This window comes from Phyllobates terribilis, unplaced genomic scaffold, assembly GCF_046119375.1.
Source record: "Phyllobates terribilis strain yellow unplaced genomic scaffold, ASM4611937v1 Scaffold_12__6_contigs__length_324123572, whole genome shotgun sequence".
Classification (NCBI taxonomy): domain Eukaryota; kingdom Metazoa; phylum Chordata; class Amphibia; order Anura; family Dendrobatidae; genus Phyllobates; species Phyllobates terribilis.
Window position 1 is genome coordinate 307180983 of NW_027362772.1, and position 15700 is coordinate 307196682.

Sequence of the window (15700 nt, forward strand, 5' to 3'; positions counted from 1 at the left end):
AACACATTTTTTTGTGGTAAAAATGTAATTGTTTTTTCTTCACTGTCCAATGGTATAACATTCTGTGACACGCCTGTGGTGTCAGTATGATCACTGCACCCCTAGATGAATTAATTGAGAGGTGTAAAATTGGGTCTCTTATGGGTGGGGATCTGCTGTCCTCACACCTCATGGGCTCTGCCAATGTGACATGGCACCTTCAAACCAGAGCAGTAAAATCTGCACTATAATATGGTGCTCCTTCCCTTCTGAGCTTTGCACTGTGCCTTTATTTATGTGGATGAGGTGACCATTGATAAGAGTAGAATGTATTTTATGAATATTCATATACCATTTACAAACTCCACATTTCATTGGTGGTTGATGGGGATCTTCAGAGTATGGTCATGCTCCCTCCTGCACATATAGCAGAGCTGAGCATAGAATAGCTGGGCTGTGCTGCAACAGGGCTGTCAGGGCAGTGAGGATCCGCTGAGAGTGTCTGGGGGCTGATTTATTAGATAGGGTTTTAGGTGCATCTTTTTTTTCATGAATTAGACAGGGTCAGTAGGTGCAAATGCAGCTTGTGTCAGTGGGATCTCCGGCACAGCATAGCTGAGCTGTGCTGCAACCTGTGTGACAGCTTTATTAGACGGGTCACTAGGTGATCTGAGTGACAGCATTAAAACTACAGGAGGACGGATCCAGTGGTAACAGAGGGTAAAGAAAGTCTCCTGTACAAACTGCTTAATGAGTCGGGTCCTTTGTGCCATAACCATTATTTAAGCCCCCTGATTGGCAAAGCCTTCTCCCTCGCTGACAGCAACCAGAAAATGGCCGCAGGTTGAGGGTCTTCTGACAAATAGAGATGAAAAGATGTTCAATCTACCGTGGTCCGTATGTGCTAGTAAGTTTTCTCTAAAGCAGGCAACCCTTGTAAATAAATGAATAACGTTGTGATGAGACGTTGACGGATACCGTAGATCAGACATAAGGAACAGGTGGCCGCCCAGATGCTGCGCCGTGTACAAGTCGTGCTGGGACTTGTATCTTTGCAGCAGCTGTAAAACCACAGGTTGTCCGTGTCTGTGCCGAGTCCACGCTCTGACCCTGACCTGGCAGAGCACCAGGAGCACCACACGTTGCTCTTCATCGCTTTTATGTAAACTTTCCTTATTATTGCCTGTACTTTCCTGAGAAGTGCTGGAATTAATTTATCATAGATGCTGTATGTCGGGTTTTATGTGACCCTGGTGACTAGCAGCACCTAGTTTTGTGCCCAGGATTATTGCTACTTAGTATATTGGTCTGTTCACACTTGTCATTAGTGACGCTGCTGCTGTTCTTGAAACTATTCCTAGAACTGCGCAGTCTCTGTACAATGGTTTTATTTTCCACCTGTTCCCCCCCATCCCTAATCATTGGGTCTGAAAATTCTGTAAAGTCTCTACTGTTGGTTATTGCTTTTGTGCTTTTATATTCTCCAATCTTGGAAAGTTTTTGTAGGCCCCGTTTTGATCCATGACTCCATCCTCAGCCTGGTGCACGCTTCATACATGACCATTGCTGGGGGCATTCTATCAGGAGGTATCTGCCAGACATCGGCTACAGCCTGGATAGATGCAGCGACCTCTGTCCATCATAGAGAAAAAGCAAAAAATGTATACAGCAAGGTGTATATAAATAATATATCCTCTTCTTTTCTCTTTTTTTTTTTTTAGGAAAGTTCAGTTTGCAACGCTTTCCTATATAGCTAAATAAATGCTATGCAGATCTAAATAAATGCTATGCAGATGAGTACCAGCTAAATAAAGGCCAAAAGAACACAATTTTGACCTCCATCTAGTGAATAATGGCCCATGGGAATGATAAAGTATATGTGAGGAAAAGCTCCCTCTGTATACTGTAGGCCTAGTTCATGAACGCGGTGTGCTCGGAGCCTTATTGTATGAACGCAGTGTGCTCGGAGCCTTATTGTGTGAACGCAGTGGGCTCGGAGCCTTATTGTATGAACGCAGTGGGCTCGGAGCCTTATTGTATGAACGCAGTGGGCTCGGAGCCTTATTGTATGAACGTGGTGGGCTCGGAGCCTTATTGTATGAACGTGGTGGGTTCGGAGCCTTATTGTATGAACGCGGTGGGCTCGGAGCCTTATTGTATGAACGCGGTGGGCTCGGAGCCTTATTGTATGAACGCGGTGGGCTCGGAGCCTTATTGTATGAACGCGGTGGGCTCGGAGCCTTATTGTATGAACGCGGTGGGCTCGGAGCCTTATTGTATGAACGCGGTGGGCTCGGAGCCTTATTGTATGAACGCGGTGGGCTCGGAGCCTTATTGTATGAACGCGGTGGGCTCGGAGCCTTATTGTATGAACGCGGTGGGCTCGGAGCCTTATTGTATGAACGCAGTGGGCTCGGAGCCTTATTGTATGGACGCGGTGAGCTCGGAGCCTTAGTGTATGGACGCTGTGCTCTCGGAGCTTTAGTGTATGGACGCGGTGCTCTCGGAGCCTTAGTGTATGGACGCGGTGGGCTCGGAGCCTTGTTGTATGAACGCAGTGTGCTCGGAGCCTTATTGTGTGAACGCAGTGGGCTCGGAGCCTTATTGTATGAACGCAGTGGGCTCGGAGCCTTATTGTATGAACGCAGTGGGCTCGGAGCCTTATTGTATGAACGCAGTGGGCTCGGAGCCTTATTGTATGAACGTGGTGGGCTCGGAGCCTTATTGTATGAACGTGGTGGGTTCGGAGCCTTATTGTATGAACGCGGTGGGCTCGGAGCCTTATTGTATGAACGCGGTGGGCTCGGAGCCTTATTGTATGAACGCGGTGGGCTCGGAGCCTTATTGTATGAACGCGGTGGGCTCGGAGCCTTATTGTATGAACGCGGTGGGCTCGGAGCCTTATTGTATGAACGCGGTGGGCTCGGAGCCTTATTGTATGAACGCGGTGGGCTCGGAGCCTTATTGTATGAACGCGGTGGGCTCGGAGCCTTATTGTATGAACGCGGTGGGCTCGGAGCCTTATTGTATGAACGCGGTGGGCTCGGAGCCTTATTGTATGAACGCAGTGGGCTCGGAGCCTTATTGTATGGACGCGGTGAGCTCGGAGCCTTAGTGTATGGACGCTGTGCTCTCGGAGCTTTAGTGTATGGACGCGGTGCTCTCGGAGCCTTAGTGTATGGACGCGGTGGGCTCGGAGCCTTGTATGAACGCGGTGGGTTCGGAGCCTTATTGTATGAACGCGGTGGGCTCGGAGCCTTATTGTATGAACGCGGTGGGCTCGGAGCCTTAATGTATGAACGCGGTGGGCTCGGAGCCTTAATGTATGAACGCGGTGTGCTCGGAGCCTTAGTGTGTGGACACGGTGCTCTCGGAGCGTTAGTGTATGGACGCGGTGGGCTCGGAGCCTTAGTGTATGGACGCGGTGCTCTCGGAGCGTTAGTGTATGGACGCGGTGAGCTCGGAGCCTTAGTGTATGGACGCTGTGCTCTCGGAGCTTTAGTGTATGGACGCGGTGTGCTCGGAGCCTTAGTGTATGGACGCGGTGCTCTCGGAGCGTTAGTGTATGGACGCTGTGGGCTCGGAGCCTTAGTGTATGGACGCGGTGCTCTCGGAGCGTTAGTGTATGGACGCGGTGGGCTCGGAGCCTTAGTGTATGGACGCTGTGCTCTCGGAGCTTTAGTGTATGGACGCGGTGCTCTCGGAGCCTTAGTGTATGGACGCGGTGGGCTCGGAGCCTTATTGTATGAACGCGGTGGGTTCGGAGCCTTATTGTATGAACGCGGTGGGTTCGGAGCCTTATTGTATGAACGCGGTGGGCTCGGAGCCTTATTGTATGAACGCGGTGGGCTCGGAGCCTTAATGTATGAACGCGGTGTGCTCGGAGCCTTAGTGTGTGGACACGGTGCTCTCGGAGCGTTAGTGTATGGACGCGGTGGGCTCGGAGCCTTAGTGTATGGACGCGGTGCTCTCGGAGCGTTAGTGTATGGACGCGGTGAGCTCGGAGCCTTAGTGTATGGACGCTGTGCTCTCGGAGCTTTAGTGTATGGACGCGGTGTGCTCGGAGCCTTAGTGTATGGACGTGGTGCTCTCGGAGCGTTAGTGTATGGACGCTGTGGGCTCGGAGCCTTAGTGTATGGACGCGGTGCTCTCGGAGCGTTAGTGTATGGACGCGGTGGGCTCGGAGCGTTAGTGTATGGACGTGGTGCTCTCGGAGCGTTAGTGTATGGACGTGGTGTGCTCGGAGCCTTAGTGTATGGACGCGGTGCTCTCGGAGCGTTAGTGTATGGACGCGGTGCTCTCGGAGCGTTAGTGTATGGACGTGGTGTGCTCGGAGCCTTAGTGTATGGACGCGGTGCTCTCGGAGCGTTAGCGTATGGACGCGGTGGGCTCGGAGCTTTAGTGTATGGACGCGCTGGGCTCGGAGCCTTAGTGTATGGACGTGGTGCTCTCGGAGCCTTAGTGTATGGACGTGGTGTGCTTGGAGCTTTAGTGTATGGACGTGGTGCTCTCGGAGCCTTAGTGTATGGATGCGGCGCTCTTGGAGCGTTAGCATATGAACGCGGTGGGCTTGGAGCCTTAGTGTATGGACGCGGTGCTCTCGGAGCGTTAGTGTATGGACGCGGTGGGCTCGGAGCGTTAGTGTATGGACGCGGTGAGCTTGGAGCCTTAGTGTATGGACGCGGTGCTCTCGGAGCGTTAGTGTATGGACGCGGTGCTCTCGGAGCGTTAGTGTATGGACGCGGTGAGCTCGGAGCCTTAGTGTATGGACGCTGTGCTCTCGGAGCTTTAGTGTATGGACGCGGTGTGCTCGGAGCCTTAGTGTATGGACGTGGTGCTCTCGGAGCGTTAGTGTATGGACGCTGTGGGCTCGGAGCCTTAGTGTATGGACGCGGTGCTCTCGGAGCGTTAGTGTATGGACGCGGTGAGCTCGGAGCTTTAGTGTATGGACGCGCTGGGCTCGGAGCCTTAGTGTATGGACGTGGTGCTCTCGGAGCCTTAGTGTATGGACGTGGTGTGCTTGGAGCTTTAGTGTATGGACGTGGTGCTCTCGGAGCCTTAGTGTATGGATGCGGCGCTCTTGGAGCGTTAGCGTATGGACGTGGTGTGCTCGGAGCCTTAGTGTATGGACGCGGTGCTCTCGGAGCCTTAGTGTATGGACGTGGTGTGCTCGGAGCCTTAGTGTATGGACGCGGTGCTCTCGGAGCGTTAGTGTATGGACGCTGTGGGCTCGGAGCCTTAGTGTATGGACGCGGTGCTCTCGGAGCGTTAGTGTATGGACGTGGTGCTCTCGGAGCGTTAGTGTATGGACGCGGTGTGCTCGGAGCCTTAGTGTATGGATGCGGTGCTCTTGGAGCCTTAGTGTATGGACGCGGTGGGCTCGGAGCCTTAGTGTATGGACGCGGTGGGCTCGGAGCCTTAGTGTATGGACGTTGTGTGCTCGGAGCCTTAGTGTATGGACGCGGTGCTCTCGGAGCGTTAGTGTATGGACGCGGTGTGCTCGGAGCCTTAGTGTATGGATGCGGTGCTCTTGGAGCCTTAGTGTATGGACGCGGTGGGCTCGGAGCCTTAGTGTATGGACGCGGTGGGCTCGGAGCCTTAGTGTATGGACGCGGTGGGCTCGGAGCCTTAGTGTATGGACGCGGTGCTCTCGGAGCCTTAGTGTATGGACGCGGTGAGCTCGGAGCCTTAGTGTATGGACGCGGTGAGCTCGGAGCCTTAGTGTATGGACGCGGTGCTCTCGGAGCGTTAGTGTATGGACGCGGTGAGCTCGGAGCTTTAGTGTATGGACGCGCTGGGCTCGGAGCCTTAGTGTATGGACGTGGTGCTCTCGGAGCCTTAGTGTATGGACGTGGTGTGCTTGGAGCTTTAGTGTATGGACGTGGTGCTCTCGGAGCCTTAGTGTATGGATGCGGCGCTCTTGGAGCGTTAGCGTATGAACGCGGTGGGCTTGGAGCCTTAGTGTATGGACGCGGTGCTCTCGGAGCGTTAGTGTATGGACGCGGTGGGCTCGGAGCGTTAGTGTATGGACGCGGTGAGCTTGGAGCCTTAGTGTATGGACGCGGTGCTCTCGGAGCGTTAGTGTATGGACGCGGTGCTCTCGGAGCGTTAGTGTATGGACGCGGTGCTCTCGGAGCGTTAGTGTATGGACGCGGTGAGCTCGGAGCCTTAGTGTATGGACGCTGTGCTCTCGGAGCTTTAGTGTATGGACGCGGTGTGCTCGGAGCCTTAGTGTATGGACGTGGTGCTCTCGGAGCGTTAGTGTATGGACGCTGTGGGCTCGGAGCCTTAGTGTATGGACGCGGTGCTCTCGGAGCGTTAGTGTATGGACGTGGTGTGCTCGGAGCCTTAGTGTATGGACGCGGTGCTCTCGGAGCGTTAGTGTATGGACGTGGTGTGCTCGGAGCCTTAGTGTATGGACGCGGTGCTCTCGGAGCGTTAGCGTATGGACGCGGTGCTCTCGGAGCGTTAGTGTATGGACGTGGTGTGCTCGGAGCCTTAGTGTATGGACGCGGTGCTCTCGGAGCGTTAGTGTATGGACGTGGTGCTCTCGGAGCGTTAGTGTATGGACGCGGTGTGCTCGGAGCCTTAGTGTATGGATGCGGTGCTCTTGGAGCCTTAGTGTATGGACGCGGTGGGCTCGGAGCCTTAGTGTATGGACGCGGTGGGCTCGGAGCCTTAGTGTATGGACGTGGTGTGCTCGGAGCCTTAGTGTATGGACGCGGTGCTCTCGGAGCGTTAGTGTATGGACGCGGTGTGCTCGGAGCCTTAGTGTATGGATGCGGTGCTCTTGGAGCCTTAGTGTATGGACGCGGTGGGCTCGGAGCCTTAGTGTATGGACGCGGTGGGCTCGGAGCCTTAGTGTATGGACGCGGTGGGCTCGGAGCCTTAGTGTATGGACGCGGTGGGCTCGGAGCCTTAGTGTATGGACGCGGTGGGCTCGGAGCCTTAGTGTATGGACGCGGTGGGCTCGGAGCCTTAGTGTATGGACGCGGTGAGCTCGGAGCCTTAGTGTATGGACGCGGTGAGCTCGGAGCCTTAGTGTATGGACGCGGTGAGCTCGGAGCCTTAGTGTATGGATGCGGTGCTCTCGGAGCGTTAGTGTATGGACGCGGCGGGCTGGGAGCCTTAGTGTATGGACGCGGTGGGCTCGGAGCCTTAGTGTATGAACGCCTTGGGCTCGGAGCCTTAGTGTATGAACGCCTTGGGCTCGGAGCCTTAGTGTATGAACGCCTTGTGCTCGGAGCCTTAGTGTATGGACGTGGTGGGCTCGGAGCCTTAGTGTATGGACGTGGTGCTCTCGGAGCGTTAGTGTATGGACGTGGTGTGCTTGGAGCCTTAGTGTATGGACGCGGTGCTCTCGGAGCGTTAGCGTATGGACGCGGTGGGCTCGGAGCTTTAGTGTATGGACGCGCTGGGCTCGGAGCCTTAGTGTATGGACGTGGTGCTCTCGGAGCTTTAGTGTATGGACGCGGTGTGCTCGGAGCCTTAGTGTATGGACGTGGTGCTCTCGGAGCGTTAGTGTATGGACGCTGTGGGCTCGGAGCCTTAGTGTATGGACGCGGTGCTCTCGGAGCGTTAGTGTATGGACGTGGTGTGCTCGGAGCCTTAGTGTATGGACGCGGTGCTCTCGGAGCGTTAGTGTATGGACGTGGTGTGCTCGGAGCCTTAGTGTATGGACGCGGTGCTCTCGGAGCGTTAGCGTATGGACGTGGTGCTCTCGGAGCGTTAGTGTATGGACGCGGTGTGCTCGGAGCCTTAGTGTATGGATGCGGTGCTCTTGGAGCCTTAGTGTATGGACGCGGTGGGCTCGGAGCCTTAGTGTATGGACGCGGTGGGCTCGGAGCCTTAGTGTATGGACGTGGTGTGCTCGGAGCCTTAGTGTATGGACGCGGTGCTCTCGGAGCGTTAGTGTATGGACGCGGTGTGCTCGGAGCCTTAGTGTATGGATGCGGTGCTCTTGGAGCCTTAGTGTATGGACGCGGTGGGCTCGGAGCCTTAGTGTATGGACGCGGTGGGCTCGGAGCCTTAGTGTATGGACGCGGTGGGCTCGGAGCCTTAGTGTATGGACGCGGTGGGCTCGGAGCCTTAGTGTATGGACGCGGTGGGCTCGGAGCCTTAGTGTATGGACGCGGTGAGCTCGGAGCCTTAGTGTATGGACGCGGTGAGCTCGGAGCCTTAGTGTATGGACGCGGTGCTCTCGGAGCGTTAGTGTATGGACGCGGTGAGCTCGGAGCCTTAGTGTATGGATGCGGTGCTCTCGGAGCGTTAGTGTATGGACGCGGCGGGCTGGGAGCCTTAGTGTATGGACGCGGTGGGCTCGGAGCCTTTGTGTATGAACGCCTTGGGCTCGGAGCCTTAGTGTATGAACGCCTTGGGCTCGGAGCCTTAGTGTATGAACGCCTTGTGCTCGGAGCCTTAGTGTATGGACGTGGTGGGCTCGGAGCCTTAGTGTATGGACGTGGTGCTCTCGGAGCGTTAGTGTATGGACGTGGTGTGCTTGGAGCCTTAGTGTATGGACGCGGTGCTCTCGGAGCGTTAGCGTATGGACGCGGTGGGCTCGGAGCTTTAGTGTATGGACGTGGTGCTCTCGGAGCCTTAGTGTATGGACGTGGTGCTCTCGGAGCCTTAGTGTATGGACGTGGTGTGCTTGGAGCTTTAGTGTATGGACGTGGTGCTCTCGGAGCCTTAGTGTATGGATGCGGCGCTCTTGGAGCGTTAGCGTATGAACGCGGTGGGCTTGGAGCCTTAGTGTATGGACGCGGTGCTCTTGGAGCGTTAGTGTATGGACGCGGTGGGCTCGGAGCGTTAGTGTATGGACGCGGTGAGCTTGGAGCCTTAGTGTATGGACGCGGTGCTCTCGGAGCGTTAGTGTATGGACGCGGTGCTCTCGGAGCGTTAGTGTATGGACGCGGTGAGCTCGGAGCCTTAGTGTATGGACGCTGTGCTCTCGGAGCTTTAGTGTATGGACGCGGTGTGCTCGGAGCCTTAGTGTATGGACGTGGTGCTCTCGGAGCGTTAGTGTATGGACGCTGTGGGCTCGGAGCCTTAGTGTATGGACGCGGTGCTCTCGGAGCGTTAGTGTATGGACGTGGTGTGCTCGGAGCCTTAGTGTATGGACGCGGTGCTCTCGGAGCGTTAGTGTATGGACGTGGTGTGCTCGGAGCCTTAGTGTATGGACGCGGTGCTCTCGGAGCGTTAGCGTATGGACGCGGTGCTCTCGGAGCGTTAGTGTATGGACGTGGTGTGCTCGGAGCCTTAGTGTATGGACGCGGTGCTCTCGGAGCGTTAGTGTATGGACGCGGTGCTCTCGGAGCGTTAGTGTATGGACGCGGTGTGCTCGGAGCCTTAGTGTATGGATGCGGTGCTCTTGGAGCCTTAGTGTATGGACGCGGTGGGCTCGGAGCCTTAGTGTATGGACGCGGTGGGCTCGGAGCCTTAGTGTATGGACGCGGTGGGCTCGGAGCCTTAGTGTATGAACGCGGTGCTCTCGGAGCCTTAGTGTATGGACGCGGTGAGCTCGGAGCCTTAGTGTATGGACGCGGTGAGCTCGGAGCCTTAGTGTATGGACGCGGTGCTCTCGGAGCGTTAGTGTATGGACGCGGTGAGCTCGGAGCCTTAGTGTATGGATGCGGTGCTCTCGGAGCGTTAGTGTATGGACGCGGCGGGCTGGGAGCCTTAGTGTATGGACGCGGTGGGCTCGGAGCCTTAGTGTATGAACGCCTTGGGCTCGGAGCCTTAGTGTATGAACGCCTTGTGCTCGGAGCCTTAGTGTATGGACGTGGTGGGCTCGGAGCCTTAGTGTATGGACGTGGTGCTCTCGGAGCGTTAGTGTATGGACGTGGTGTGCTTGGAGCCTTAGTGTATGGACGCGGTGCTCTCAGAGCGTTAGTGTATGGACGCGGTGCTCTCGGAGCGTTAGTGTATGGACGCGGTGCTCTCGGAGCGTTAGTGTATGGACGCGGTGCTCTCGGAGCGTTAGTGTATGGACGCGGTGGGCTCGGAGCCTTAGTGTATGGACGCGGTGGGCTCGGAGCCTTAGTGTATGGACGTGGTGCTCTCGGAGCGTTAGTGTATGGACGCGGTGTGCTCGGAGCCTTAGTGTATGGATGCGGTGCTCTCGGAGCGTTAGTGTATGGACGCCGTGGGCTCGGAGCCTTAGTGTATGGACGCGGTGCTCTCGGAGCGTTAGCGTATGGACGCGGTGGGCTCGGAGCCTTAGTGTATGGACGCGTTGCTCTCGGAGCGTTAGTGTATGGACGCGGTGTGCTCGGAGCCTTAGTGTATGGATGCGGTGCTCTCGGAGCGTTAGTGTATGGACGTGGTGCTCTCGGAGCGTTAGTGTATGGACGCGGTGTGCTCGGAGCCTTAGTGTATGGATGCGGTGCTCTCGGAGCGTTAGTGTATGGACGCCGTGGGCTCGGAGCCTTAGTGTATGGACGCGGTGCTCTCGGAGCGTTAGCGTATGGACGCGGTGGGCTCGGAGCCTTAGTGTATGGACGCGGTGCTCTCGGAGCGTTAGTGTATGGACGTGGTGTGCTCGGAGCCTTAGTGTATGGATGCGGTGCTCTCGGAGCGTTAGTGTATGGACGTGGTGCTCTCGGAGCGTTAGTGTATGGACGCGGTGTGCTCGGAGCCTTAGTGTATGGATGCGGTGCTCTTGGAGCCTTAGTGTATGGACGCGGTGGGCTCGGAGCCTTAGTGTATGGTCGCGGTGGGCTCGGAGCCTTAGTGTATGGACGCGGTGGGCTCGGAGCCTTAGTGTATGGACGCGGTGGGCTCGGAGCCTTAGTGTATGGACGCGGTGGGCTCGGAGCCTTAGTGTATGGAAGCGGTGGGCTCGGAGCCTTAGTGTATGGACGTGGTGCTCTCGGAGCGTTAGTGTATGGACGCGGTGAGCTCGGAGCCTTAGTGTATGGACGCGGTGCTCTCGGAGCGTTAGTGTATAGATGCGGTGGGCTCGGAGCCTTAGTGTATGGACGCGGTGCTCTCGGAGCGTTAGTGTGTGGACGCGGTGAGCTCGGAGCCTTAGTGTATGGACGCGGTGCTCTCGGAGAGTTAGTGTATGGACGCGGCGGGCTGGGAGCCTTAGTGTATGGACGCGGTGGGCTCGGAGCCTTAGTGTATGGACGTGGTGCTCTCAGAGCGTTAGTGTATGAACGCCTTGTGCTCGGAGCCTTAGTGTATGGACGCGGTGCTCTCGGAGCCTTAGTGTATGGACGCGGTGCTCTCGGAGCCTTAGTGTATGGACGCGGTGCTCTCGGAGCGTTAGTGTATGGACGCGGTGGGCTCGGAGCCTTATTGTATGAACGCGGTGGGCTCGGAGCCTTATTGTATGAACGCGGTGGGCTCGGAGCCTTATTGTATGAACGCGGTGGGCTCGGAGCCTTATTGTATGAACGCGGTGTGCTCGGAGTCTTATTGTATGGATGCGGTGCTCTCGGAGCGTTCGTGTATGGACGCCGCGGGCTCGGAGCCTTAGTGTATGGATGCGGTGCTCTCGGAGCGTTCGTGTATGGACGCCGCGGGCTCGGAGCCTTAGTGTATGGACGCGGTGCTCTCGGAGCGTTAGTGTATGGACGTGGTGTGCTCGGAGCCTTAGTGTATGGACGCGGTGCTCTCGGAGCCTTAGTGTATGGATGCGGTGCTCTTGGAGCCTTAGTGTATGGAGGCGGTGGGCTCGGAGCCTTAGTGTATGGACGCGGTGGGCTCGGAGCCTTAGTGTATGGACGCGGTGGGCTCGGAGCCTTAGTGTATGGACGCGGTGCTCTCGGAGCCTTAGTGTATGGACGCGGTGAGCTCGGAGCCTTAGTGTATGGACGCGGTGCTCTCGGAGCGTTAGTGTATGGACGCGGTGAGCTCGGAGCCTTAGTGTATGGATGCGGTGCTCTCGGAGCGTTAGTGTATGGACGCGGCGGGCTGGGAGCCTTAGTGTATGGACGCGGTGGGCTCGGAGCCTTAGTGTATGAACGCCTTGGGCTCGGAGCCTTAGTGTATGAACGCCTTGGGCTCGGAGCCTTAGTGTATGAACGCCTTGGGCTCGGAGCCTTAGTGTATGGACGTGGTGGGCTCGGAGCCTTAGTGTATGGACGTGGTGCTCTCGGAGCGTTAGTGTATGGACGTGGTGTGCTTGGAGCCTTAGTGTATGGACGCGGTGCTCTCAGAGCGTTAGTGTATGGACGCGGTGCTCTCGGAGCGTTAGTGTATGGACGCGGTGGGCTCGGAGCCTTCGTGTATGAACGTGGTGCTCTCGGAGCCTTAGTGTATGGGCGCGGTGGGCTCGGAGCCTTAGTGTATGGACGCGGTGAGCTCGGAGCCTTAGTGTATGGACGCGGTGCTCTCGGAGCGTTAGTGTATGGACGCGGTGAGCTCGGAGCCTTAGTGTATGGATGCGGTGCTCTCGGAGCGTTAGTGTATGGACGCGGTGGGCTCGGAGCCTTCGTGTATGAACGTGGTGCTCTCGGAGCCTTAGTGTATGGGCGCGGTGGGCTCGGAGCCTTAGTGTATGGACGCGGTGGGCTCGGAGCCTTAGTGTATGGACACGGTGGGCTCGGAGCCTTCGTGTATGAACGTGGTGCTCTCGGAGCGTTAGTGTATGGGCGCAGTGTGCTCGGAGCCTTGGCGTCTGGACGCGGTGCGCTCGAAGCCTTGGCGTCTGGACGCGGTGCGCCCGGAGCCTTGGCTTCTGGACGCGGTGCGCCCGGAGCCTTGGCTTCTGGACGCGGTGCGCTCGGAGCCTTGGCGTCTGGACGCGGTGCGCTCGGAGCCTTGGCGTCTGGACGCGGTGCGCTCGGAGCCTTGGCGTCTGGACGCGGTGCGCTCGGAGCCTTGGCGTCTGGACGCGGTGCGCTCGGAGCCTTGGCGTCTGGACGCGGTGCGCTCGGAGCCTTGGCGTCTGGACGCGCTGCGCTCGGAGCCTTGGCGTCTGGACGCGCTGCGCTCGGAGCCTTGGCGTCTGGACGCGCTGCGCTCGGAGCCTTGGCGTCTGGACGCGCTGCGCTCGGAGCCTTGGCGTCTGGACGCGCTGCGCTCGGAGCCTTGGCGTCTGGACGCGCTGCGCTCGGAGCCTTGGCGTCTGGACGCGCTGCGCTCGGAGCCTTGGCGTCTGGACGCGCTGCGCTCGGAGCCTTGGCGTCTGGACGCGCTGCGCTCGGAGCCTTGGCGTCTGGACGCGCTGCGCTCGGAGCCTTGGCGTCTGGACGCGCTGCGCTCGGAGCCTTGGCGTCTGGACGCGCTGCGCTCGGAGCCTTGGCGTCTGGACGCGCTGCGCTCGGAGCCTTGGCGTCTGGACGCGCTGCGCTCGGAGCCTTGGCGTCTGGACGCGGTGCGCTGACTGCGTCCATAGTGTATGAATGTGGTGCTCTCGTAGCCTTAGCTGCATTGTCTGATGGAGTGGTTGTCTATAATCCAGCCCCCACACCCTCGTCTCATTAGTAACAAAAATACATTACCAAAAGCTGCTTTAAAATAATTGTACATCTTTGTGCAGAAACATTGCTGTGCCGTAATGCGTCTGCAGGGGTTCAGGTGCTCCGTCTCCCGCTATAACTGTGACTTTCCTACATGGTTATTGACTGTAGTATCGGCTTTCTGCCATAACCCTGTGTATCGTCAGCTGCCCGATCTTTATTACATGTGAGAAGATGGGGAGAGAATTCTTGTGACACGTCTGTGGATCACGGCTCGTGTACAGACCGGCCACGGACCCGAACTCCAGTCTCCTTTATTCCTATGAGACAGCTGAGTTTAGGTAAAGAGACCTGCAGCCGTTCGAGCCGTGATACTTGGAAGTTTGAAACCGGCTTTTTAGCAACTCTCTTTGTTTGCTATGTTAAAAAAGAGTTTTTTTGTTGAAGATGAGGGCGACTAAAATTACAACATAAAGGGGTACAGTGGGAAGCGTGTGTGCAGGCCCTGCTGCGCTGTGCTGTTTTCTGGCTTCTCTGTAAGATTTCTGGGCACTGACATCATTGGCCCCGGGGCGCGGACCATCCATTGTTCATTACTGACCAGTTTCTTCCATTCACAGAGTCTGGGATGCCCTCACCGACAACTATATTCCATTAAATGGTGAAAAATGGAGAGAACAGAGCGAGGAGCTGCTGAACGGTAATCTGTCGGACGCCGAGGTACGGAGGTCTCCACTGATACTTTCTATGTAATTCCTTCTCACCAATATTTAATAATCCAGAAGCTCATATGTGTTTTATTGCATAAAACAAAATCCAGAGACCATTAACTGACCAGAAACCAATAATTTACTTCTGCAGTTAAAGGCCAAAGTGAGGAGAAGAACATAGACAACAGTGCCAGAAACATATCTAATCCAGAATATTTGATATAGATACATATGTTGTTTATTGTGCGACATGTCCACCTCATTGGGGCAAATTTCCATTGATTGAAACTAGATACATATGTTGTTTATTGTGTGGCATGTCCACCTCATTGGGGCAAATTTCTATTGATTGAAACTAGATACATATGTTGTTTATTGCGCGGCATGTCCACCTCATTGGGGCAAATTTGCATTGATTGAAACCAGTGAATCCGGCCTTCTTTCTTTTAATGTGTACAGGAGCCTTTTTAGGATGCTTTTACAATTTTTTTTTTTTAATATATTCCACTACAATTATTGATGCCATTCTTTTTAGTCAAAGTCAAAAGTGGATTCAATAGTGATTGGAAGCATAAAGGAAGGATAGCATGGAGAGGGAGGACATTATCAGTGAGGCCAGCAGATAAGAGTCCATTACTCTGATCTAGCGGCAATTATATTGTGCACATTGTGAGTTCTGTCCATTGTCGGAGGCTCTCTGGACTGGATTGCTCGCTCAGGCTCTCGGACTCCCTGTTCTGTTCTTGAGGGAATACTCCAAATGGGATGTAATGTGCGGAGTTTGTTGTGTAAGAGCCGGATGTTTGTTACACGCTGACCTTGCAGACAAAAGCCATTTACTGGCAGACGAGACGCTGAATGAAAGAATCACAAAGGTAAAGTACTGAGAGCACGGCCAGCAGCGGGACGAGGTGGAGAAAAATCCCAAAAATCTGCACGAATCACCACCAATTCTCACTCGTAATCCATGCCGAATGTTGGTGAATTGGACTTTCACTTGCAGTCCTGCTCATCGTTATTGGCACCCATGAAGTGTAAGTACATAATGTGGAATATTTCCTGAAAACAAAATGAATCAAGTGAAACAGTTTTTTTGTATAGAGACTCGGGTTAAATACAAAAGGGCAAATGATAAACAATAATTTAAAACAAAAGACAATGTGAGGGAAAATAGAAAAACCTAAAGCTTGCCGTGTCACTGGTATTGGCACCCTTTACATTAATTTAGTATGGAAACACATTGTGACTTGCCTGTGGTAAATCACAAAAGAGATTCACTTGTGATTAATTGTCGGTGCCCATGTGACATGAATTGGCTAATGAATGATGACTTCAGTGTTTTAAAAAGCCACATGGTAGGCCCTGTTCCTTTGTCACAATGGTGAAGACAAAGGAACTGTCTGAGAACATCAGACCTGCTATTAGCAAACACAAGATGTCCAAAGGATATAAGGCCATCTCCAAGGACCTTGGTATCCCAGTTTCAACAGTGTTATTAAGAAGTTTTACCAATCATGGAACAGTCAAGAACCTCCCTGGACGTGGGGGAAAGAAAAATTGACAAGAGATGTCTTTGAAGGATAGTGCGAATGGTGGAAAAAA

At 55.1% G+C, this 15700-nt stretch overlaps 1 protein-coding gene across 5 annotated transcripts in view; it reads left to right on the forward strand.

Moving 5' to 3' along the window:
- FEZ1 (fasciculation and elongation protein zeta 1) overlaps positions 1-15700 on the forward strand; it is a 99590-nt gene that overhangs the window by 55487 nt on the left and 28403 nt on the right. For all 5 annotated transcript variants that reach the window (XM_073657350.1, XM_073657353.1, XM_073657351.1 and 2 more), the window contains one exon: positions 14009-14108. In XM_073657350.1, the coding sequence (XP_073513451.1) occupies positions 14009-14108 (100 nt within the window). The remainder of the gene's footprint in view (positions 1-14008; positions 14109-15700) is intronic.